The sequence below is a fragment of the Balaenoptera acutorostrata genome, chromosome 16, assembly GCF_949987535.1.
Source record: "Balaenoptera acutorostrata chromosome 16, mBalAcu1.1, whole genome shotgun sequence".
Classification (NCBI taxonomy): domain Eukaryota; kingdom Metazoa; phylum Chordata; class Mammalia; order Artiodactyla; family Balaenopteridae; genus Balaenoptera; species Balaenoptera acutorostrata.
This window is the reverse complement of record NC_080079.1, coordinates 78,066,333-78,093,315: the sequence shown is the minus strand read 5'-3', so window position 1 is coordinate 78,093,315 and position 26,983 is coordinate 78,066,333. Positions and strand designations below refer to the sequence as shown.

At 41.1% G+C, this 26,983-nt stretch overlaps 1 protein-coding gene across 1 annotated transcript in view; it reads left to right on the top strand.

Annotated features, from left to right (window-relative positions):
• The first annotated feature begins 10,886 nt into the window (after nucleotides 1-10,886).
• Nucleotides 10,887-26,983, top strand: part of LOC130705017 (ribosomal protein S6 kinase alpha-2-like) — a 28,894-nt gene continuing 12,797 nt past the window's right edge. Inside the window, exons 1-2 of the mRNA XM_057530611.1 lie at nucleotides 10,887-11,018; nucleotides 24,045-25,103. Coding sequence (XP_057386594.1) covers nucleotides 10,887-11,018; nucleotides 24,045-25,103 — 1,191 coding nt within the window. The remainder of the gene's footprint in view (nucleotides 11,019-24,044; nucleotides 25,104-26,983) is intronic.

Below are 26,983 nucleotides of genomic sequence, written 5' to 3'. Positions count from 1 at the left end.
AAAATGGTAAGATTTATTCCTTTTTATGGCTGTATAATATTCCGTTGCATGTATATGCCACATTTATTTTTACCCATTCATCCACTGATATACACTTAGGTTGCTTCCACATCTTGGCTATTGAAAATAATGCTGCGATAAATATGGGGGGGCATATATCTTTCCAAGTTAGTGTTTTCATGTCCTTTGGATAAATAGCTGGAAGTGGAATTTCTGGATCATATGATAGTTCAATTTTAGTTTTTTGCGGACCCTCCATACTGTTTTCTGCAGTGGCTGCATGAATTTACATCCCCATCAACAGAGCACAAGGATTCTCTTCTCTCCACGTCCTTGCCAACACTTGTTATCTCTTGGATTTTTGAGTATAGTCATACAAAAGGTGTACAATTATATTTCACTGAGGTTTTGATTTGCATTTCCCTGATGATTAGAGATCCTGAGCACCATTTTATGCACATTTTGGTCTCTGTAAGTCTTTAGGAAAATATCTATTCAGATTCTCTGCCCATGTTTTAATCAGATTTTTTTTTAGTGAGTTGTATGGGTTCTTTATATATTTTGGATATTAACCCCTTATCAGAGATGTAATTTTCTCCCATTCCATAGGTGGTCTTTCCATTTTGCTGATGATTTCCTTTGCTGTGTAAAAGCTTTTTAGTTTGATGTAGTCCCACTTGTTGATTTTTGCTTCTGTTGCCTTTGCTTTTGGTGTCAAATCCAAAAAATCTTCGCCAAGACTGATGTCAAGGAGCTTACCTCCGATGTTTTCTTCCAAAAGTTTTATGGTTTCAGGTCATAGTTCAAGTCTTTAATCCATTTTGAGTTGATTTTTGTGTATGGTATAAGACAGTGGTCCATTTTCATTCTTTTACAAGTCACTGTCCAGTTTTCTCAGCACCATATTTTGAAGAGACTGTCCTTTCCCATTGTATACACTGGCACCTCTGTCATAAATCAATTGACCATCTATGCATGGGTTTATTTCTGGGCTCTCTGTTCTGTTCCACTGATCTATATGTATTTTTTATGCAGACACCATACTGTTTTGATTACTATCTTATGAGCACAAAATATCTTTCCATTCATTTGTGTCTCATTCAATTTCTTTCACGAATGTCTTATAGTTCTCAGTGTAAAGGTCTTTCAGAGCCTTGGTTAAATTTATTCCTTGGTATTTTATTATTTTTGATGCAATTGTAAATGGCATTGTTTCTTTAATTTCTCTTTCTGCTAGTTTGCTATTAGCATAGAGAAATGCAACAAATTTTTGTATATTGATATTCTTATCCTGCACAGTTACTGAATTCGTTCATTAGTTCCAACAGTTTTTTGTTTCTTGGTGTTTTTTTTGGTGGTTTTCTATATATTACATCACATTACCTGCAAGGAGTAACAGTTTTACTTCTTTCTTCCCAATTTGATACCTTTTATTGCTTTTTCTTGGCTAATTGCTCTGGTTACCACTTCCAATACTATGTTAAATAGATGTGGAAAGAATGGGCATCCTGTCTTGTTCCTGATCTTAGAGGAAAAGCTTTCAGCTTTGTACTGTTGAGTATAATGTTAGCTGTGGGCCTGTCACATATGGCCCTTATTAAGTTGAGGTATGCTCCCTCTACACCCACTTTGTGGAGAGTTTTTCAATCATAAATGGATGTTGAATTCTGTCAAATGCTCTTTCTGCATCTGTTGATCTGCATCTGTTGAGATGGTCATGATTTTTACCCTTCGTTTTGTTAACGGGGTGCATCATATTGACTGATTTGTGGATGATAAACCATCCTTGCATCCCTGGAATAAATCCCTATTGATCACAGTATTGATCCTTTTAATGTATTGTTGAATTCAGCTTCCTAGTATTTTGTTGAGAATTTTCTGATCTATATTCATTAGGGATATTGGCCTATAATTTTCTTTTCTTGTCGTATTCTTGTCTGGTTTTGGTTTCAGGGTAATGCTGGCCTTGGTGAATATGTTTAGGAGTGTCCCTCCTCTTCTGTTTTTTGGAAGAGTTTGAGAATAATTGGTATTAATTCCCCTTTAAATGTTTGGTAGAATTCATCACTGATGCCATCTTGTTCTTAAACGACATGAGACCACAAAGTCCTTTCTGCCATTAGTTTGGGAAAAAAACTCACCATAAATTGAATTAAGCAAATGAAGTCACCAAGTAAGTTCAATAATTCACTGAATTATACTTTAGCCCAATTTCCTGTCTTTATTCTGATTTTTGTATTGATCAGACAGAATATTTTTTTGAATTTGTCAAATAAGGTCAAACAATGATGCAGATTTACACAATACAGGAAACTTGGCAATCTCCCACACTATTACATTCAACTTAAGGAAAATATTTAGAATTTTCACTTGGAAGTTTCAATTTTTTCTTTTAAAATTTAAACAGGGTAATAGAGGACTAAGATCTACTGCTTCCTAAATTATTCCTCTTTTAGAATAGGAAAAGCTCCTGTAGTACTATTTAAATTGCTTTCTGAATTTGTCCAAATCCTTCGGAACATACACACACTTTCAAAACTACCAATACTTCCATTTTCAAGCACATAATAATATTAAAATGGCTTGCACATAAAGTTTAATGCTAACAAACTCAAGTGGATGGGTGCTAAGCAAATAATATAGTATGCTCTTCACGTAGGCTCTTGCCAAAATTACTAAGTTCAATTAAATACCACAAGTAAATTCATTAGGGAAAATAAATATTTAAGAAGAGTATGAACAATCAGTGAGGGAAAAAAGAACAGAAATAAGGTAGAACTAGCCCAATTAAAATTTAAAACATTCCTAAAATACAGTGATTAAATCAGTGCTGTTTCGCACAGTAAAAGACAGACATGTGTATAGACAGAATATTTAGCTTAGAATAACCCATCTGGGAATGTACAAACTTATTGTATGACAAAAAAAAGACATCACAATAAATAAGGAAGGGAATCATCGGTTATGAATAATGATGGGAGTTTTTCTTAGCCATTGGGGAAAAGAAATCAAGTTAAACACACATCTTAAACTTTGGATGGATCTACTACGAATCATAATAATAAACTCCATATAATAATAAACTCAAATAAATTCCACGTCCATTTACTATAAAAAAGTAATGGGTGCAATGAGGGATACAATGATTTTAAAAATTCAGTGCAATCCCAATCAAAATACCAGCAAGTTATTTTGTAGATACTGAAAAACTAATTCTAAAGTTTATATGGGAAGCAAAAGACCCAGAAAAGCCAACACAACACTGAAGGAGAAGAATAAAGAGGACCAACAGTACCCAATGCCAAGACTTACTATAAAGCTACAGTAGTCAAGACAGTGTGGTACTAGTGAAAGAACAGCCAGATAGATCTACAGAAAAGAACAGATAGCGCAGAAATGGACTCACACAAATAAAATCAACTGATCTTTGACTAAGGTGCAAGGTGATTCAGTGGAAAAATGAGAGTCTTTTCACCAAATGACGCTGGAACAACTGGACATCCACATGCTAAAAAAAAAAAAAAAGAGCTGGAAGGCGAAGAGCTCTCCTCTGAGCTTCTCGCACAGTTGGTTGAAGCCCTGCCTGCGGAACCACAATTTCCTCATCTTGCGCCTGCCTACCTGCCCGCCACCGCCCACAGGATGTGCCACGCAGTGCCTCCACCGATGCCAAGATCTGGGATCTAGCGTTGGAAAGACCTGTGTTGAAAACCCTTTAATCTAAACCATGTGGCCGACAGGCTCTTGGTGCTCCAGGCTGGTGTCAGGCCTGAGACTCTGAGGTGGGAGAGCCGAGTTCAGGACATTGGACCACCAGAGACCTCCCGGCCCCACATAATATCAAGCGGCGAGAACTCTCCCAGAGATCTCCATCTCAATGCTAAGACCCAGCTACACACAACGGCCAGCCAGCTCCAGGGCTGAATGCACCATGCCAAACAACTGGCAAGACAGGAACACAACCCGACAGATTAGCAGAGAGGCTGCCTAAAATCATACTGAGTTCACAGACACCCCAAAACACACCACCAGACGCAGCCCTGCCCACCAGAAAGACAAGATCCAGCCCCACCCACCAGAACACAGGCACCAGTCCCCTCCACCAGGAAGCCTACATGACCCACGGGAACCAACCTTACCCACTGGGGCCAGACACCAAAAACAACAGGAACTATGAACCTGCAGCCTGCAAAAAGGAGACCCCAAACACAGTAAGTTAAGCAAAATCGGAAGATAGAGAAATAGGCAGCAGATGAAGGAGCAAGGCAAAAACCCACTACCACAAACAAATGAACAGGAAATAGGCAGTCTCCCTGAAAAACAATTCACAGTAATGATACTAAAGAAGATCCAAAATCTTGGAAATAGAATGGAGAAAATAAAGAAACATTTAACAAGGACCTAGAAGAACTAAAGAACAAACAAACAATGAGGAACAACACAATAAATGAAATCCCAATTTTTCTAGAAGGAATAGATAGCAGAATAACTGAGGCAGGAGAACGGATGAGTGACCTGGAAGAACAATAGTGGAAATAACTACCGCAGAGCAGAATAAAGAAAAAAGAATGGAAAGAATTGAGGACAGTCTCAGAGACCTCTCGTACATTAAACGCACCAACATTCAAAGTATAGGGGTCCAAGAAGAAGAGGAAAAACAAGGGTTTGAGAAAATATGTGAAGAGATTATAGTGGAAAACTTCCCTAAAATGGGAAAGGAAATATTCAATCTTAAGTCCAGGAAGCACAGAGAATCCCATACAGGATAAATCCAAGGAGAAACACGCCAAGACAAATATTAATCAAACTACAAAAATTAAATACAAAGAAAAAATATTAAAAGCTACAAGGGAAAAGCAACAATTAACATACAAGGGAATCCCCATAAGGTTAACAGCTGATCTTTCAGCAGAAACTCTGCAAGCCAGCAGTGAATGGCAGGACATATTTAAAGGGATGAAAGAGGAAAACCTACAACCAAGATTACTCTACCTAGCAAGGATCTCATTCAGAAGCGATGGAGAAATTAAAACCTTTACAGACAAGCAAAGGTTAAGAGAACTGAGCTCCACCAAACCAGCTTCACAACAAATGCTAAAGGAACTTCTCTAGGCAGGAAACACAAGAGAAGGAAAAGACCTACATAACAAACCCAAAACAATTAAGAAAATGGTCATAGGAACGTATATATCCATAATTACCTTAAATGTAAATGGATTAAACGCTCCAACCAAAAGACACAGACTGGGTGAATGGATACAAAAACAAGACCCGTATACATGCTGTCTACAAGAGACCCACTTCAGACCTAGGGACACATACAGACTGAAAGGGAGGGGATGGGAAAAGATATTCCATGCAAATGGAAACCAAAAGAAAGCTGGAGTAGCGATTCTCATCTCAGACAAAATAGACTTTAAAATAAAGACTATTACAAGACACAAAGAAGGACACTACCTAATGATCAAGGGATCTATCCAAGAAGAAGATATAACAATTGTAAATACTTATGCACCCAAAAGAGGAGCACCTCAATACATAAGGCAAATGCTAACAGCCATAAAAGGGGAAATCGACAGTAAAACAATAATAGTAGGAAACTTTAATACCCCACTATCACCAATGGACAGATCATCCAAAATGAAAATCAATAAGGAAACACAAGCTTTAAATGACACATTAGACAAGATGGACTTAATTGATATTTATAGAATATTCCACCCAAAAACAACAGAATACACTTTCTTCTCAAGTGCTCATGGAACATCTCCAGGATAGACCATACCTTGGGTCACATATCAAGCCTTGGTAAATTTTTAAAATTTAAAAACTTTTTAAAACAATATGCTCCTGAATAACCAAGAGCTCACTGAAGAAATCAAAGAGGAAATCAAAAAACACTTAGAAACTAATGACAATGAAAACATGATGACCCAAAACCTATGGGATGCAGCAAAAGCAGTTCTAAGAGGGAAGTTTATGGCAATACCATCCTACCTCAAAAAAAAAGAAACATCTCAAATAAACAACCTATCCTTACACCAAAGTGCTCAGAGAAAGAAGAACAAAAACCCCCAATGTTAGCAGAAGGAAAGAAATCATAAAGATCAGATCAGAAATAAATGAAAAAGAAATGAAGGAAATAATAGCAAAGATCAATAAAACTAAATGCCGGTTCTTTGAGAAGATAAACAAAATTGATAAACCACTAGCCAGACTCATCAAGAAAAATAGGGAGGAAACTCAAATAAACAGAATTAGAAATGAAAAAGGAGACGTAACAACTGACCCTGCAGAGACACAAAGAATCATGAGAGATTACTACAAGCAAATATATGCCAATAAAATGGACAACCTGGAAGAAATGGACAAATTCTGAGAAAAGCACAACCTTCCGAGACTGAACCAGGAAGAAACAGAAAATATACACAGACCAATCACAAGCACTGAAATTGAAACTGTGATTAAAAATCTTCCAACAAACAAACAAGCTCAGAACCAGATGGCTTCACAGGAGAACTCTATCAAATATTTAGAAAACAGCTAACACCTATCCTTCTCAAACTCTTTCAAAATATAGCAGAGGGAGGAACACTCCCAAACTCATTCTATGAGGCCACCATCACCCTGATACCAAAACCGGACAAAGATGTCACAAAGAAAGAAAACTACAGGCCAATATCACTGATGAACACAGACGCAAAAATCCTCAACAAAATACTAGCACACAGAATCAAACAGCACATTAAAAGGATCATACACCATGATCAAGTGAGGTTTATCCCAGGAATGCACGGATTCTTCAATATATGCAAAGCAATGTGATACACCATATTAACAAACTGAAGGAAAAAAACCATATGATCATCTCAATAGATGCAGAAAAAGCTTCTGACAAAATTCCACCCCCATTTATGATTAAAACCTCTCCAGAAAGTAGGCAGAGAGGGAACTTACCTCAACATAATAAAGGCCATATATGACAAACCCACAGCCAACATTGTTCTCAATGGTGAAAAACTGAAACCATTTCCTCTAAAATCAGGAACAAGACAAGGGTGCCCACTCTCACCACTATTATTCAACATAGTTTTGGAAGTTTCAGCCACAGCCATCAGAGAAGAAAAAGAAATAAAAGGAATCCAAATTGGAAAAGAAGAAGTAAAGCTGTCACTGCTTGCAGATGACATGATACTATACATAGGGAATCCTAAAGATGCTACCAGAAAAATACTAGAGCTAATCAATGAATTTGGTAAAGTAGCAGGATACAAAATTAATGCACAGATCTCTTGCATTCTGATGATGAAAAATACGAAAGAGAAATTAAGGAACACTCCCATTTACCACTGCAACAAACAGAATAAAATACCTAGGAATAAACCTTCCTAAGGAGACAAAAGACCCGTACGCGGGAAACTATAAGACACTGATGAAAGAAATTAAAGATGATACCAACAGATGGAGAGATATACCATGTTCTTGGATTGGAAGAATCAACACTGTGAAAATGACTATACTACCCAAAGCAATCTACAGATTCAATGCAATCCCTATCAAACTACCAATGGCAGTTTTCACAGAACTGTAACAAAAAATTTCACATTTGTATGGAAACATAAAAGCGCCCGAATAACCAAAGCAACCTTGAGAAAGAAAAACGGAGCTGGAGGACTCAGGCTCCCTGACTTCAGATTATATTACAAAGATACAGTAATCAAGACAGTATGGTACTGGCACAAAAACAGAAATACAGATCAATCGAACAGAATATAAAGCCCAGAGATAAACCCACACACATATGGTCATCTTATCTTTGATATAGGGGGCAAGAATATACAGTGCAGAAAAGACAGCCTCTTCAATCAGTGGCGCTGGGAAAACTGGACAGCTACATGTAAAAGAATGAAATTAGAAAACGTCCTAACGCCATACACAAAAATAAACTCAAAATGGATTAAAGACCTAAATGTAAGGCCAGACACTATCAAACCCTTAGAGGAAAACATAGGAAGAACACTCTTCGACATAAATCACAGCAAGATCTTTTTTGACCAACCTCCTAGAGTAATGGAAATAAGAACAAAAATAAACAAATGGGACCTAATGAAACTTAAAAGCTTTTGCACAGCAAAGGAAACCATAAACAAGATGAAAAGACTTCCCTCAGAATGGGAGAAAATATTTGCAAATGAAGCAAGTGACAAAGGATTAATCTCCAAAATTTACAAGCAGCTCATGCAGCTCAATAACAAAAAGACAAACAACCCAATCCAAAAATGGGCAGAAGACCTAAATAGACATTTCTCCAAAGAAGATATACAGATTGCCCAAAAACATATGAAAGGATGCTGAACATAACTAATCATTAGAGAAATGCAAATCCATTACAGTTTATCACAGGATATTGACTCTAGTTCCCTGTGCTGTAGAGTAGGACCTTGTTGTTTATCCCTCCTATATATAATAGTTTACATCTGCTAATGCCACACTCCCAGCCCTTCCCTCTCCCACCCCCCCTCCCCCTTGGCAACCACAAGTCTGTTCTCTATGTCTGTGAGTCGGTTGCTGTTTCATAGATAGGTTCATTTGTGTCCTATTTTAGATTCCACATGTAAGTGGTATCACATGGTATTTGTCTTTCTCCTTCTGACTTACTTAATAATCTCTAGTTGCATCCATGTTGCTGCAGTCATCAAAGGCATTTTAGAAGAGGCTCTGCTTGCCATAGCTTCTGGCAGCGTTGCTTCCTACAGTGGAAAGAAGAATGTTGTTGATGGGAAAGAGTCCCAAAGTTAGGCTAAAGTGGGGGTGAAGTAACTTTTCTAAGTGAAGAGGTGATCTTTTTTCTTTTTTTTTTTGATTTGTAGGTGTGTGTTTTATTATATATTAGTCTCTTAAATCAAATAGAAGACAAAAAGTGGAGCTAGAAACCAAAGTTACAACAGTACTAGCTTTTCTCGTCGCCCGTCTGTCTACTTTTACCAGAGGTCTTTATTTCTTCATAAGGCTTTGAGCTACTGTCCAGGGTCCTTGACTCCAACCTGAAGAACTCCCTGTGGCAGGCAGGTCTGGTGGTTAAGAACTCTCTCAACTCTTGATTAACTGGGAATGTCTTGATTTCTCCCTCATTTTCGAAGGAAAGTTTTGCTAGATATAGGATTCTTGGTTGACGGTTTCTTTCCTTCAACACTTCAAGTACATTGAGTCATGCCATCTGGCCTCCGAGGCTCCTGATGAGAAATCTGCTCAATGACCTTCCTGGCAAACCTTCTCTCAGCTTCATAGACTTTCATAATGTACCGTATCATGTCTTATGCAACAGAACATTTTGTATAGTATCGTGAAGTCAGTTAAGTTGTAACGTTATCTTGAGACCAGAATTTAAGGAAAAGGAATTGAACATTTCAAGTGTAGACATTATGAGGTCTCTAAAATTATTACACATTTTCAAACTAGAAATAAAAAGGCCACTGAAGTATCCTGCAGATTTTTATTTATAACAAAGTGAATACCAACATCTAATAACACACGTAAAGAAAAATTTCTTTGGGATCCTTTTTCCTAAGTGTAAAGGGGCCTTGAACTCAAAAAGTGAGAAAACCCCTGTGGTGTATCCCCAGCGGTGATGGGTCCATTTCTTGCTCTGACCTCAGAGTGCACCACTGTGATGTACTTCACAAAGCCCTATGAAAGAGAAAGGTGGGCCCAGGTTTTTGGTCCTTAGAGCCCAGGAAGCTGCTTTTGGTGACCTGACGGCCTTGGACCTACAGTTAGCTTGTGTTTTCCTTGTTTCTGCCATTTTGTTGATTTTCGTTTCTCTTTTCTCTACTCTTTTTTATTTGTGTCACTGTTCTCTCTACAGTTAGCATAGTGAGTATTGTTGGTATAGTTAATACTTGATTAGCATAGTTAGTGTAGTTAGTACTAGTTAGCGCTGTTGGTACAGTTAGCGTAGTTAGCGTTGTTGGTAGAGACAGCATACTTAGCCCTGTTAGTACAGTTAGCATTGTTAGTTAGCGTAGTTAGCGTTGCTAGGTAGTGCTGTCAGTCAGTGTAGTTAGCAGATCACCAGGATGCAGGGCCTCACAGCCAAATCTGCTGGCAAGGCGGCTCTTATTGATGACTTCGAGATCCTCCACACCATTGGTGAAGGCACCTTCGGTAAAGTGAAGTTGGCCCGGCACATTCTGACCGGGACACAGGTGGCTCTCAAGGTGATTAAGAAAAGGCGTCAGAGCTTCTCAAGTGTCCAGGCACTTTTCCGGGAAGTGTGCGGTCTGAAGGCTCTGAATCACCCCAATATTGTAAAACTGCTGGGGGCGATTGACACAGAGGAGGCATTTATCCTGGTGATGGAGTACCTCAGTGGGGGGGACATGCGCCACTATTTGAAGACCCATGGCCGTATGACAGAGGCGCAGGCCCGAGGCCCGTTCCAGCAGCTGGTCTCCGCCCTGCAGCACTGCCACCAGAGGGGCATCGTGCACCGGGACCTGAAGCCACTGAACCTCCTCTTTGATTCCAACATGAATATCAAACTTACAGACTTTGGCCTCAGCAACAAGTGTGATGACACTGGCCTACTGGACACGATCTGCGGCACAGTCCCTTATGCTGCCCCGGAACTCCTTCTGGGGCAGAGCTACAGCGGCCCTGCGGTGGACGTGTGGAGCCTGGGAGTAGTGCTCTACACCATGGTAACTGGGTCCCGGCCCTTTGTGGGAAAAGACTTCCAGGAGCTGCGGAAGCAAATCCTACAAGGGCAATACCCCATCCCACCTTATCTGTCTTTGGAGATAAGGGATCTGTTACAAAAAATGATTGCCCTCCACCCCAGCGACAGAGGCACCTTACCTGACCTCATGAGCCATCCATGGGTCAACATGGGCCAGAAGGAGCCACTCCAGCCACCCTGTCAAGAGGACCTGGAGGTGACAATGGTGAGGACTCCGGGCTTGACTTGCGACCAGATCCAGGACACTGGGACAGGCAGCGTGAGCTCCAAGAAACCCAAGGTGGGGGTCTCCATCATAACTGTGAAGCCCTTCTCTTGCGGGGACCTCTGTGGCAGTGAACTTGAGCCTTCTCCAAGCCCTGTGGTGTCCTCCCTGCAAACCAGGTGGCTCTACCAGGGAGAAAACGTGCAGCTGCAGGAAGACCAGCAGGCAGGGCAGAAGACCGGTGAGTCTGCCTGTCCCCCACCCAGCCTGGAGGCGAGGACTGCCACCCCCAGCCCAGCCCCCCAGCGTGGCACTGGGACATCCACCTCCAGCAGCAGCAGCAGGATTGGAGCCCCAGAGGGAAGCAGCTGCCCCCTGGGTGTGTCCAACACTGAAAGGTCCTCCCACGCTGCGCAGCCTGAGAGTGTGTCCTCATCCACTGTCTCTGGCCAGAGCCAGAAAAAGCAAGGGGTGGCTGGGAGAATCTGGAACTTTATTTTGAAACATCTTTGTTGCAAGCTGCCCAGCATGAGGCGTCATAATAAAGTGAGCCCATGTGAACCCCATGGAAGCCCGAGGCAGGAAGGTCAGGCCGCCGCGCTCCCTGGGGCCCGGTGCAGGGGAAGAGGAGTGTGTTTTCTGCACGGCCTTCAGAAGCATCGTATCCAAGACCCTGGCCAGCTCAGAGGACGGTCCGGAGCAGCCCGGGCGACCGAAAGCGAGGCCACCGTGGCTGCAGGTCTGCCCCTCAACCCCCACCTGGGTGAACCTTGAGAGGCTGGACTGTCACTCCTGGGGCACGTCTCCCCTCCCCCACTCTTCTGTCTTCCGTGTTGGTGGGGGAGGGGGATGGTTCTTGTTCCAGGAACTCCTGGGTTCTTCCAATTCTAGTTAATAAACTTGATGCTCCAGAGAGATGCATCACACTCTGCTTTGCGTCGTCCCTGCACAGAATTGGGGCTGTGCATTTTCCAGTGAGACAAGCGTGCAGCCATGGAGCGCTTGGAGGGAGTCAGAACAACTAAAGGGAAAAATGACCTAAGAGAATTAGCACAGTGACTCCCAACAGCAACAACTGCTGCACTGCAGGGCAGAAATGCAGAAAGTGTGTATTACCTTCCTGCACTACCATTCCCAAACATTTTCAGAAGGGCCGAGGGGAACTTTTGGTCCCTGCGGCCTGTGTTAATTACAACAGACAGGCCCATTAATAGGATCACAAGGTCCCGTGAACCAGCCTCTGCGCGGTGTGGTAAGGTCTCTGTGCCGCTGAGTTTCATGACTGTCGTGCAGCAATAAAGCAGTCTTTATTGAAAAAAAAAAAAAAAAAAGTACAATGAGGTATCACCATTTACCGGTCAGAATGGCCATCATCAAAAAAATCTAGAAACAATAAATGCTGGAGAGGGTGTGGAGAAAAGGGAACCTTCTTGCACTGTAGGTGGGAATGTAAATTGATACAGCCACTATGGAGAACAGTATGGAGGTTCCTTAAAAAACTAAAAACAGAACTACCATATGACCCAGCAATCCCACTACTGGGCATATACCCTGAGAAAACCATAATTCAAAAAGAGTCATGTACCACAATGTTCGCTGCAGCACTATTTGCAATAGCCTGGACATGGAAGCAACCTAGGTGTCCGCTGACAGATGAATGGAAAAAGAAGATGTGGCACATATGTACAATGGAATATTACTCAGCCATGAAATAAACGAAACTGAGTTATTTATAGTGAGGTGGATGGACCTAGAGTCTGTCATACAGAGTGAAGTAAGTCAGAAAGAGAAAAACAAATACCATACGCTAACACATATATATGGAATCTAAAAAATAAAAAAAAAATGGTTCTAATGAACTTAGGGATGGGACAGGAATAAAGACACAGACGTACAGAATGGACTTAAGGACACGGGGAGGGGGAAGGGTAAGCTGGGACGAAGTGAGAGAGTGGCATGGACATATATACACTACCAAACGTAAAACAGATAGCTAGTGGGAAACAGCCACATAGCACAGGGAGATCAGCTCCCTGCTTTGTGACCACCTAGAGGGATGGGATAGGGAGGGTGCGAGGGAGAGGCAAGAGGGAGGAGATATGGGGATATATGTATACACATAGCTGATTCACTTTGTTACAGAGCAGAAACTAACACAACATTGTAAAGCAATTATACTCCAGTAAAGATGTTAAAAAAAAAAAAAAAAGAATCTAGACAGATCTTAAACCTGCCACAAAAATGAGTTCAAGATGGATCACAGACCTGAATATAACACACAAAACTGTAAAACTCCTAGAAGATAACATAGGAGAAAATCTGGGTGACCTTGGGTTTAGCAATGACTTTTTAGGTACAACACCAAAAGCATGATCCATAAAAGGAAAATTGTTAAGTTGAACTTCATGAAAATTAAGTCTTCTGCTCTGTGAAAAACACTGTTAGCTGAATTAAAAGTCAACCCACAACTGGGAGAAAATCTTTGCAAAACACATATATGATAAAAGACTGGTAGTCAGAATATACAAAGAACTCTTAAAACTCAACAATATGATATACAATGGAATACTACTCACTTACAAAAAAGAATGACCTAATGCCATTTGCAACAACATAGATGGACCTAGAGAATATCATACTAAGTAAAGTCAAGTCAGAAAGAGAAAGACAGATACCATATGATATCACTTATGTGTGGAACCTAAAACATGACACTAATGAACTTATCTACTAAACAGACTCACGGACATAGAGAACAGACTTGTGGTTGCCAAGGGGGAGGGAGGATGGAGGAGGGATAAACTGGGAGTTTGGGATGAGCAGATGCAAACTATTATATAGAGCATGGATAAATAACAATGTGCCACTGTATAGCACAGGAAACCATATCCAATATCCTGTGATAAACCATAACGGAAAAGAATATGAAAAAGAATATATATATATATATATATATATATATATATATATATATATATATGTATGCATGTATGTAACTAAATCACTTTGCTGTACAGCAGAAATTAATACACTGTATATCAGCTATACTTCAATTTTAAAAACTTAACAATATGAAAATAAACAGCCCAATTTAAAATTTGGCAAAAGATCTCAATAGACACCTCACAAAAAAAGACATTATGGCAAATAAGCATATGAAAAGATGGTCTACATCATATGTCATCAGGAGCTTGCAAATTAAAATAACAATAAGTTACCATTTACACAACTGTGAGAATGGCTAAAATCCAAAAATTGACACCACCAAATGCTGATGAGGATGTGGAGCAACTGGAACTCTCATTCATTCAGGGAATGCCACATGCTACAGACACTTCGAAAGTCAGTTTGGCAGTCTCTTACAAAAGTAATCACGCTCTTCACATATGACTAAGCAATCTCTTTCCTTAGTATTTACCCAAAGGAGCTGGGAGCTTATGTCTACATGAAAACCTGCACGTGAGTTTATAGCAGCTTTATTCCTAATTGCCAAAGCTTAGAAGTAACCAAGATATTCTTCAATAGGTAAATGGATAAACAAACTGCTGTACAACCAGGCAATGGCATATTACTCAGTAATAAAAAGAAACAAGCTATCAAGCTAGGAAAAGACAGAGAGAAAGCTTAAATGCCTATCACTATGTGAAAAAAGCCAGAATAATAAGGCTGCATACTGTATGATTCTAAGTATATGACATTATGGAAAATGCAAAACTATGGAGAGACAGTAAAAAGATCAGTGGTTAGAAGGGAGGGAGGCATGAAGAGGTGAAGCACACAGGACTTTTAGGGCAGTGAAACTATTCTGTACAACACCAGTAATGGATGTATTTGTCAAAACTTTTAGAACGTACAGCACAAAGAGTGAACCCTAACGTAAACTATGAAATCTGAATGATAATGATTTGTCAATATCTGCCCTAATGTAAACTATGAGCTCTGAGTGATAATGTTTGTCAATTATAAGAAATATATCACACTAATGCAAGGTATTATAATAATAAAGGATGTAGGGGAGGGGAAAGGTTATGGGACTTTTTCCGACAGTTTTCTGTAAATCTCAAACTGCTCTAAAAAAACATATTCTAATGTAAATAAGTTATATATAATACATACCAAATAATTATTATAAAATGAGAGAAATGCAGAAAAACTTAAAAACTCAGTGATATGGATCCATGAGTAGAAATATTACTTCTGGTGGAAAGGATTATGAAAAAATTCAAGGAAGACACCTTCTTGGACATAAGCATAGAAGGATAGGGTAAACTTTTGAATGGCTCAGAATTCTAAGTTGAGGAATTAGTGTGGTAAGAACATGAGTAATGCACCTGGGGAAAACAGAGCATGTTCAGGGAGTGAGTCCAATTTGGATAGAGAATGGACAGCATGAAAAGCTAACTAAAGCTAGACATAAAGGAAAACTAAAGCTTAAGTTCCTTCATGAAAACTGATTGTTCACTTAGCAACAATTAAATTAGGAACAATCTGCTCAGGGAACAGTTGTTCAACAGTTCAACCTAGAAAGAAGCCATAATCAAAACAGTCCTTGAGAAAACACCATGAGGGTGATCTAATTATTGGCTGAATCCCCTGGTGCACAGATTTCATCTTAAGCAATTCTTGAATAGTTTTCAAAGGAACCAAAAACTCCTTATGGTGAAACTAACTACAAATTTACTGAATTTAAATAACTACGTAGCATTCACCTCAAATCCATTTTGGAAGTATAGAGACTATATCTCATGATTAAATACGTGATATAATCCATTTTCCTACTCATAACTGTTACACACACTAATACCATTAGAAAGAAAACAAAACAAAATCTCCAGGTCATGGGTGTGTAAAGATAATCTCAGTTTTTATCTTTGCCCCTGGAATCTCGTTTTTAATCCTTCACTTCTCCCCCAAATTTATAGTTTATATTACAATGCACAGATTCCACTTATGTCCTGTCCTGGAAGAAACACCCCTATCTCCTCAGGCTCTCCCTCACCATTTCTTCTACACAGAGCTTGGAACATAAGTTACTCATGGTACATCTGTAGAGTGAACAAATGCAAGTAACTCCAGCTTATGAAGTATTACGTTTTGCTGGCCTAACGTTGCTTCGTTTGTTGTCTCTGCGGTGATTTATCTATCACTTCTCTCTCTGTCTGTCTGCACTGTCTACTCTCATTGGGACACTTTTCTCTCATGTCAGATCACGCAACCATTTCAATAGGTTCTTCTTATCTCACACCAGGCTCACTGTCTCCAGAACTATGGAAATCAGTGCGCTACAATATGGGGCCCATTCTGTGTGCCCTGGGTGTGCTGCTCTCTGTACTACTCTGTCAATGGTCTAAGGACAGTTCTAAGGTTTCCTGTTCCAGTAAAGAACTCGACCACAGCTCTGTTGGGGTCTTAGAGCTAACGGCATCAGCATTATCTCAGAAGTCAGAGAAGTCACATCTGGTCATACCTCCAGTACTGACCTCACGCTGTCAGAATGTTCCATCTGGTCTCGAAGTTATACAGATCCCACCGGACGCTGTCTTTCTCTCACAGCTCTGAGATTAGTTGCAAAGAAGTATAGATTCTGAGAGTGTGTGGCTACAAGTCAAAAGAGTGGCTTGGATTCCTTTTAAGTCCTCAAATCTCAAAGTATATGAAAGATTTTGTATGTGTAGAAATTACCTGTATTTTAAATACAGGTAAATAAATATTTAAGAAGAGTATGAACAATCAGTGAGGGAAAAAAGAACAGAAATAAGGTAGAACTAGCCCAATTAAAATTTAAAACATTCCTAAAATACAGTGATTAAATCAGTGCTGTTTCGCACAGTAAAAGACAGACATGTGTATAGACAGAATATTTAGCTTAGAATAACCCATCTGGGAATGTACAAACTTATTGTATGACAAAAAAAAGACATCACAATAAATAAGGAAGGGAATCATCGGTTATGAATAATGATGGGAGTTTTTCTTAGCCATTGGGGAAAAGAAATCAAGTTAAACACACATCTTAAACTTTGGATGGATCTACTACGAATCATAATAATAAACTCCATATAATAATAAACTCAAATAAATTCCACGTCCATTTACTATAAAAAAGTAATGGGTGCAATGAGGGATACAATGATTTTAAAAATTCAGTGCAATCCCAATCAAAATACCAGCAAGTTATTTTGTAGATACTGAAAAACTAATTCTAAAGTTTATATGGGAAGCAAAAGACCCAGAAAAGCCAACACAACACTGAAGGAGAAGAATAAAGAGGACCAACAGTACCCAATGCCAAGACTTACTATAAAGCTACAGTAGTCAAGACAGTGTGGTACTAGTGAAAGAACAGCCAGATAGATCTACAGAAAAGAACAGATAGCGCAGAAATGGACTCACACAAATAAAATCAACTGATCTTTGACTAAGGTGCAAGGTGATTCAGTGGAAAAATGAGAGTCTTTTCACCAAATGACGCTGGAACAACTGGACATCCACATGCTAAAAAAAAAAAAAAAGAGCTGGAAGGCGAAGAGCTCTCCTCTGAGCTTCTCGCACAGTTGGTTGAAGCCCTGCCTGCGGAACCACAATTTCCTCATCTTGCGCCTGCCTACCTGCCCGCCACCGCCCACAGGATGTGCCACGCAGTGCCTCCACCGATGCCAAGATCTGGGATCTAGCGTTGGAAAGACCTGTGTTGAAAACCCTTTAATCTAAACCATGTGGCCGACAGGCTCTTGGTGCTCCAGGCTGGTGTCAGGCCTGAGACTCTGAGGTGGGAGAGCCGAGTTCAGGACATTGGACCACCAGAGACCTCCCGGCCCCACATAATATCAAGCGGCGAGAACTCTCCCAGAGATCTCCATCTCAATGCTAAGACCCAGCTACACACAACGGCCAGCCAGCTCCAGGGCTGAATGCACCATGCCAAACAACTGGCAAGACAGGAACACAACCCGACAGATTAGCAGAGAGGCTGCCTAAAATCATACTGAGTTCACAGACACCCCAAAACACACCACCAGACGCAGCCCTGCCCACCAGAAAGACAAGATCCAGCCCCACCCACCAGAACACAGGCACCAGTCCCCTCCACCAGGAAGCCTACATGACCCACGGGAACCAACCTTACCCACTGGGGCCAGACACCAAAAACAACAGGAACTATGAACCTGCAGCCTGCAAAAAGGAGACCCCAAACACAGTAAGTTAAGCAAAATCGGAAGATAGAGAAATAGGCAGCAGATGAAGGAGCAAGGCAAAAACCCACTACCACAAACAAATGAACAGGAAATAGGCAGTCTCCCTGAAAAACAATTCACAGTAATGATACTAAAGAAGATCCAAAATCTTGGAAATAGAATGGAGAAAATAAAGAAACATTTAACAAGGACCTAGAAGAACTAAAGAACAAACAAACAATGAGGAACAACACAATAAATGAAATCCCAATTTTTCTAGAAGGAATAGATAGCAGAATAACTGAGGCAGGAGAACGGATGAGTGACCTGGAAGAACAATAGTGGAAATAACTACCGCAGAGCAGAATAAAGAAAAAAGAATGGAAAGAATTGAGGACAGTCTCAGAGACCTCTCGTACATTAAACGCACCAACATTCAAAGTATAGGGGTCCAAGAAGAAGAGGAAAAACAAGGGTTTGAGAAAATATGTGAAGAGATTATAGTGGAAAACTTCCCTAAAATGGGAAAGGAAATATTCAATCTTAAGTCCAGGAAGCACAGAGAATCCCATACAGGATAAATCCAAGGAGAAACACGCCAAGACAAATATTAATCAAACTACAAAAATTAAATACAAAGAAAAAATATTAAAAGCTACAAGGGAAAAGCAACAATTAACATACAAGGGAATCCCCATAAGGTTAACAGCTGATCTTTCAGCAGAAACTCTGCAAGCCAGCAGTGAATGGCAGGACATATTTAAAGGGATGAAAGAGGAAAACCTACAACCAAGATTACTCTACCTAGCAAGGATCTCATTCAGAAGCGATGGAGAAATTAAAACCTTTACAGACAAGCAAAGGTTAAGAGAACTGAGCTCCACCAAACCAGCTTCACAACAAATGCTAAAGGAACTTCTCTAGGCAGGAAACACAAGAGAAGGAAAAGACCTACATAACAAACCCAAAACAATTAAGAAAATGGTCATAGGAACGTATATATCCATAATTACCTTAAATGTAAATGGATTAAACGCTCCAACCAAAAGACACAGACTGGGTGAATGGATACAAAAACAAGACCCGTATACATGCTGTCTACAAGAGACCCACTTCAGACCTAGGGACACATACAGACTGAAAGGGAGGGGATGGGAAAAGATATTCCATGCAAATGGAAACCAAAAGAAAGCTGGAGTAGCGATTCTCATCTCAGACAAAATAGACTTTAAAATAAAGACTATTACAAGACACAAAGAAGGACACTACCTAATGATCAAGGGATCTATCCAAGAAGAAGATATAACAATTGTAAATACTTATGCACCCAAAAGAGGAGCACCTCAATACATAAGGCAAATGCTAACAGCCATAAAAGGGGAAATCGACAGTAAAACAATAATAGTAGGAAACTTTAATACCCCACTATCACCAATGGACAGATCATCCAAAATGAAAATCAATAAGGAAACACAAGCTTTAAATGACACATTAGACAAGATGGACTTAATTGATATTTATAGAATATTCCACCCAAAAACAACAGAATACACTTTCTTCTCAAGTGCTCATGGAACATCTCCAGGATAGACCATACCTTGGGTCACATATCAAGCCTTGGTAAATTTTTAAAATTTAAAAACTTTTTAAAACAATATGCTCCTGAATAACCAAGAGCTCACTGAAGAAATCAAAGAGGAAATCAAAAAACACTTAGAAACTAATGACAATGAAAACATGATGACCCAAAACCTATGGGATGCAGCAAAAGCAGTTCTAAGAGGGAAGTTTATGGCAATACCATCCTACCTCAAAAAAAAAGAAACATCTCAAATAAACAACCTATCCTTACACCAAAGTGCTCAGAGAAAGAAGAACAAAAACCCCCAATGTTAGCAGAAGGAAAGAAATCATAAAGATCAGATCAGAAATAAATGAAAAAGAAATGAAGGAAATAATAGCAAAGATCAATAAAACTAAATGCCGGTTCTTTGAGAAGATAAACAAAATTGATAAACCACTAGCCAGACTCATCAAGAAAAATAGGGAGGAAACTCAAATAAACAGAATTAGAAATGAAAAAGGAGACGTAACAACTGACCCTGCAGAGACACAAAGAATCATGAGAGATTACTACAAGCAAATATATGCCAATAAAATGGACAACCTGGAAGAAATGGACAAATTCTGAGAAAAGCACAACCTTCCGAGACTGAACCAGGAAGAAACAGAAAATATACACAGACCAATCACAAGCACTGAAATTGAAACTGTGATTAAAAATCTTCCAACAAACAAACAAGCTCAGAACCAGATGGCTTCACAGGAGAACTCTATCAAATATTTAGAAAACAGCTAACACCTATCCTTCTCAAACTCTTTCAAAATATAGCAGAGGGAGGAACACTCCCAAACTCATTCTATGAGGCCACCATCACCCTGATACCAAAACCGGACAAAGATGTCACAAAGAAAGAAAACTACAGGCCAATATCACTGATGAACACAGACGCAAAAATCCTCAACAAAATACTAGCACACAGAATCAAACAGCACATTAAAAGGATCATACACCATGATCAAGTGAGGTTTATCCCAGGAATGCACGGATTCTTCAATATATGCAAAGCAATGTGATACACCATATTAACAAACTGAAGGAAAAAAACCATATGATCATCTCAATAGATGCAGAAAAAGCTTCTGACAAAATTCCACCCCCATTTATGATTAAAACCTCTCCAGAAAGTAGGCAGAGAGGGAACTTACCTCAACATAATAAAGGCCATATATGACAAACCCACAGCCAACATTGTTCTCAATGGTGAAAAACTGAAACCATTTCCTCTAAAATCAGGAACAAGACAAGGGTGCCCACTCTCACCACTATTATTCAACATAGTTTTGGAAGTTTCAGCCACAGCCATCAGAGAAGAAAAAGAAATAAAAGGAATCCAAATTGGAAAAGAAGAAGTAAAGCTGTCACTGCTTGCAGATGACATGATACTATACATAGGGAATCCTAAAGATGCTACCAGAAAAATACTAGAGCTAATCAATGAATTTGGTAAAGTAGCAGGATACAAAATTAATGCACAGATCTCTTGCATTCTGATGATGAAAAATACGAAAGAGAAATTAAGGAACACTCCCATTTACCACTGCAACAAACAGAATAAAATACCTAGGAATAAACCTTCCTAAGGAGACAAAAGACCCGTACGCGGGAAACTATAAGACACTGATGAAAGAAATTAAAGATGATACCAACAGATGGAGAGATATACCATGTTCTTGGATTGGAAGAATCAACACTGTGAAAATGACTATACTACCCAAAGCAATCTACAGATTCAATGCAATCCCTATCAAACTACCAATGGCAGTTTTCACAGAACTGTAACAAAAAATTTCACATTTGTATGGAAACATAAAAGCGCCCGAATAACCAAAGCAACCTTGAGAAAGAAAAACGGAGCTGGAGGACTCAGGCTCCCTGACTTCAGATTATATTACAAAGATACAGTAATCAAGACAGTATGGTACTGGCACAAAAACAGAAATACAGATCAATCGAACAGAATATAAAGCCCAGAGATAAACCCACACACATATGGTCATCTTATCTTTGATAAAGGGGGCAAGAATATACAGTGCAGAAAAGACAGCCTCTTCAATCAGTGGCGCTGGGAAAACTGGACAGCTACATGTAAAAGAATGAAATTAGAAAACGTCCTAACGCCATACACAAAAATAAACTCAAAATGGATTAAAGACCTAAATGTAAGGCCAGACACTATCAAACCCTTAGAGGAAAACATAGGAAGAACACTCTTCGACATAAATCACAGCAAGATCTTTTTTGACCAACCTCCTAGAGTAATGGAAATAAGAACAAAAATAAACAAATGGGACCTAATGAAACTTAAAAGCTTTTGCACAGCAAAGGAAACCATAAACAAGATGAAAAGACTTCCCTCAGAATGGGAGAAAATATTTGCAAATGAAGCAAGTGACAAAGGATTAATCTCCAAAATTTACAAGCAGCTCATGCAGCTCAATAACAAAAAGACAAACAACCCAATCCAAAAATGGGCAGAAGACCTAAATAGACATTTCTCCAAAGAAGATATACAGATTGCCCAAAAACATATGAAAGGATGCTGAACATAACTAATCATTAGAGAAATGCAAATCCATTACAGTTTATCACAGGATATTGACTCTAGTTCCCTGTGCTGTAGAGTAGGACCTTGTTGTTTATCCCTCCTATATATAATAGTTTACATCTGCTAATGCCACACTCCCAGCCCTTCCCTCTCCCACCCCCCCTCCCCCTTGGCAACCACAAGTCTGTTCTCTATGTCTGTGAGTCGGTTGCTGTTTCATAGATAGGTTCATTTGTGTCCTATTTTAGATTCCACATGTAAGTGGTATCACATGGTATTTGTCTTTTTCTTTCTGACTTAACTTCACTTAATAATCTCTAGTTGCATCCATGTTGCTGCAGTCATCAAAGGCATTTTAGAAGAGGCTCTGCTTGCCATAGCTTCTGGCAGCGTTGCTTCCTACAGTGGAAAGAAGAATGTTGTTGATGGGAAAGAGTCCCAAAGTTAGGCTAAAGTGGGGGTGAAGTAACTTTTCTAAGTGAAGAGGTGATCTTTTTTTCTTTTTTTTTGATTTGTAGGTGTGTGTTTTATTATATATTAGTCTCTTAAATCAAATAGAAGACAAAAAGTGGAGCTAGAAACCAAAGTTACAACAGTACTAGCTTTTCTCGTTGCCCGTCTGTCTACTTTTACCAGAGGTCTTTATTTCTTCATAAGGCTTTGAGCTACTGTCCAGGGTCCTTGACTCCAACCTGAAGAACTCCCTGTGGCAGGCAGGTCTGGTGGTTAAGAACTCTCTCAACTCTTGATTAACTGGGAATGTCTTGATTTCTCCCTCATTTTCGAAGGAAAGTTTTGCTAGATATAGGATTCTTGGTTGACGGTTTCTTTCCTTCAACACTTCAAGTACATTGAGTCATGCCATCTGGCCTCCGAGGCTCCTGATGAGAAATCTGCTCAATGACCTTCCTGGCAAACCTTCTCTCAGCTTCATAGACTTTCATAATGTACCGTATCATGTCTTATGCAACAGAACATTTTGTATAGTATCGTGAAGTCAGTTAAGTTGTAACGTTATCTTGAGACCAGAATTTAAGGAAAAGGAATTGAACATTTCAAGTGTAGACATTATGAGGTCTCTAAAATTATTACACATTTTCAAACTAGAAATAAAAAGGCCACTGAAGTATCCTGCAGATTTTTATTTATAACAAAGTGAATACCAACATCTAATAACACACGTAAAGAAAAATTTCTTTGGGATCCTTTTTCCTAAGTGTAAAGGGGCCTTGAACTCAAAAAGTGAGAAAACCCCTGTGGTGTATCCCCAGCGGTGATGGGTCCATTTCTTGCTCTGACCTCAGAGTGCACCACTGTGATGTACTTCACAAAGCCCTATGAAAGAGAAAGGTGGGCCCAGGTTTTTGGTCCTTAGAGCCCAGGAAGCTGCTTTTGGTGACCTGACGGCCTTGGACCTACAGTTAGCTTGTGTTTTCCTTGTTTCTGCCATTTTGTTGATTTTCGTTTCTCTTTTCTCTACTCTTTTTTATTTGTGTCACTGTTCTTTCTACAGTTAGCATAGTGAGTATTGTTGGTATAGTTAATACTTGATTAGCATAGTTAGTGTAGTTAGTACTAGTTAGCGCTGTTGGTACAGTTAGCGTAGTTAGCGTTGTTGGTAGAGACAGCATACTTAGCCCTGTTAGTACAGTTAGCATTGTTAGTTAGCGTAGTTAGCGTTGCTAGGTAGTGCTGTCAGTCAGTGTAGTTAGCAGATCACCAGGATGCAGGGCCTCACAGCCAAATCTGCTGGCAAGGCGGCTCTTATTGATGACTTCGAGATCCTCCACACCATTGGTGAAGGCACCTTCGGTAAAGTGAAGTTGGCCCGGCACATTCTGACCGGGACACAGGTGGCTCTCAAGGTGATTAAGAAAAGGCGTCAGAGCTTCTCAAGTGTCCAGGCACTTTTCCGGGAAGTGTGCGGTCTGAAGGCTCTGAATCACCCCAATATTGTAAAACTGCTGGGGGCGATTGACACAGAGGAGGCATTTATCCTGGTGATGGAGTACCTCAGTGGGGGGGACATGCGCCACTATTTGAAGACCCATGGCCGTATGACAGAGGCGCAGGCCCGAGGCCCGTTCCAGCAGCTGGTCTCCGCCCTGCAGCACTGCCACCAGAGGGGCATCGTGCACCGGGACCTGAAGCCACTGAACCTCCTCTTTGATTCCAACATGAATATCAAACTTACAGACTTTGGCCTCAGCAACAAGTGTGATGACACTGGCCTACTGGACACGATCTGCGGCACAGTCCCTTATGCTGCCCCGGAACTCCTTCTGGGGCAGAGCTACAGCGGCCCTGCGGTGGACGTGTGGAGCCTGGGAGTAGTGCTCTACACCATGGTAACTGGGTCCCGGCCCTTTGTGGGAAAAGACTTCCAGGAGCTGCGGAAGCAAATCCTACAAGGGCAATACCCCATCCCACCTTATCTGTCTTTGGAGATAAGGGATCTGTTACAAAAAATGATTGCCCTCAACCCCAGCGACAGAGGCACCTTACCTGACCTCATGAGCCATCCATGGGTCAACATGGGCCAGAAGGAGCCACTCCAGCCACCCTGTCAAGAGGACCTGGAGGTGACAATGGTGAGGACTCCGGGCTTGACTTGCGACCAGATCCAGGACACTGGGACAGGCAGCGTGAGCTCCAAGAAACCCAAGGTGGGGGTCTCCATCATAACTGTGAAGCCCTTCTCTTGCGGGGACCTCTGTGGCAGTGAACTTGAGCCTTCTCCAAGCCCTGTGGTGTCCTCCCTGCAAACCAGGTGGCTCTACCAGGGAGAAAACGTGCAGCTGCAGGAAGACCAGCAGGCAGGGCAGAAGACCGGTGAGTCTGCCTGTCCCCCACCCAGCCTGGAGGCGAGGACTGCCACCCCCAGCCCAGCCCCCCAGCGTGGCACTGGGACATCCACCTCCAGCAGCAGCAGCAGGATTGGAGCCCCAGAGGGAAGCAGCTGCCCCCTGGGTGTGTCCAACACTGAAAGGTCCTCCCACGCTGCGCAGCCTGAGAGTGTGTCCTCATCCACTGTCTCTGGCCAGAGCCAGAAAAAGCAAGGGGTGGCTGGGAGAATCTGGAACTTTATTTTGAAACATCTTTGTTGCAAGCTGCCCAGCATGAGGCGTCATAATAAAGTGAGCCCATGTGAACCCCATGGAAGCCCGAGGCAGGAAGGTCAGGCCGCCGCGCTCCCTGGGGCCCGGTGCAGGGGAAGAGGAGTGTGTTTTCTGCACGGCCTTCAGAAGCATCGTATCCAAGACCCTGGCCAGCTCAGAGGACGGTCCGGAGCAGCCCGGGCGACCGAAAGCGAGGCCACCGTGGCTGCAGGTCTGCCCCTCAACCCCCACCTGGGTGAACCTTGAGAGGCTGGACTGTCACTCCTGGGGCACGTCTCCCCTCCCCCACTCTTCTGTCTTCCGTGTTGGTGGGGGAGGGGGATGGTTCTTGTTCCAGGAACTCCTGGGTTCTTCCAATTCTAGTTAATAAACTTGATGCTCCAGAGAGATGCATCACACTCTGCTTTGCGTCGTCCCTGCACAGAATTGGGGCTGTGCATTTTCCAGTGAGACAAGCGTGCAGCCATGGAGCGCTTGGAGGGAGTCAGAACAACTAAAGGGAAAAATGACCTAAGAGAATTAGCACAGTGACTCCCAACAGCAACAACTGCTGCACTGCAGGGCAGAAATGCAGAAAGTGTGTATTACCTTCCTGCACTACCATTCCCAAACATTTTCAGAAGGGCCGAGGGGAACTTTTGGTCCCTGCGGCCTGTGTTAATTACAACAGACAGGCCCATTAATAGGATCACAAGGTCCCGTGAACCAGCCTCTGCGCGGTGTGGTAAGGTCTCTGTGCCGCTGAGTTTCATGACTGTCGTGCAGCAATAAAGCAGTCTTTATTGAAAAAAAAAAAAAAAAAAGTACAATGAGGTATCACCATTTACCGGTCAGAATGGCCATCATCAAAAAAATCTAGAAACAATAAATGCTGGAGAGGGTGTGGAGAAAAGGGAACCTTCTTGCACTGTAGGTGGGAATGTAAATTGATACAGCCACTATGGAGAACAGTATGGAGGTTCCTTAAAAAACTAAAAACAGAACTACCATATGACCCAGCAATCCCACTACTGGGCATATACCCTGAGAAAACCATAATTCAAAAAGAGTCATGTACCACAATGTTCGCTGCAGCACTATTTGCAATAGCCTGGACATGGAAGCAACCTAGGTGTCCGCTGACAGATGAATGGAAAAAGAAGATGTGGCACATATGTACAATGGAATATTACTCAGCCATGAAATAAACGAAACTGAGTTATTTATAGTGAGGTGGATGGACCTAGAGTCTGTCATACAGAGTGAAGTAAGTCAGAAAGAGAAAAACAAATACCATACGCTAACACATATATATGGAATCTAAAAAATAAAAAAAAAATGGTTCTAATGAACTTAGGGATGGGACAGGAATAAAGACACAGACGTACAGAATGGACTTAAGGACACGGGGAGGGGGAAGGGTAAGCTGGGACGAAGTGAGAGAGTGGCATGGACATATATACACTACCAAACGTAAAACAGATAGCTAGTGGGAAACAGCCACATAGCACAGGGAGATCAGCTCCCTGCTTTGTGACCACCTAGAGGGATGGGATAGGGAGGGTGCGAGGGAGAGGCAAGAGGGAGGAGATATGGGG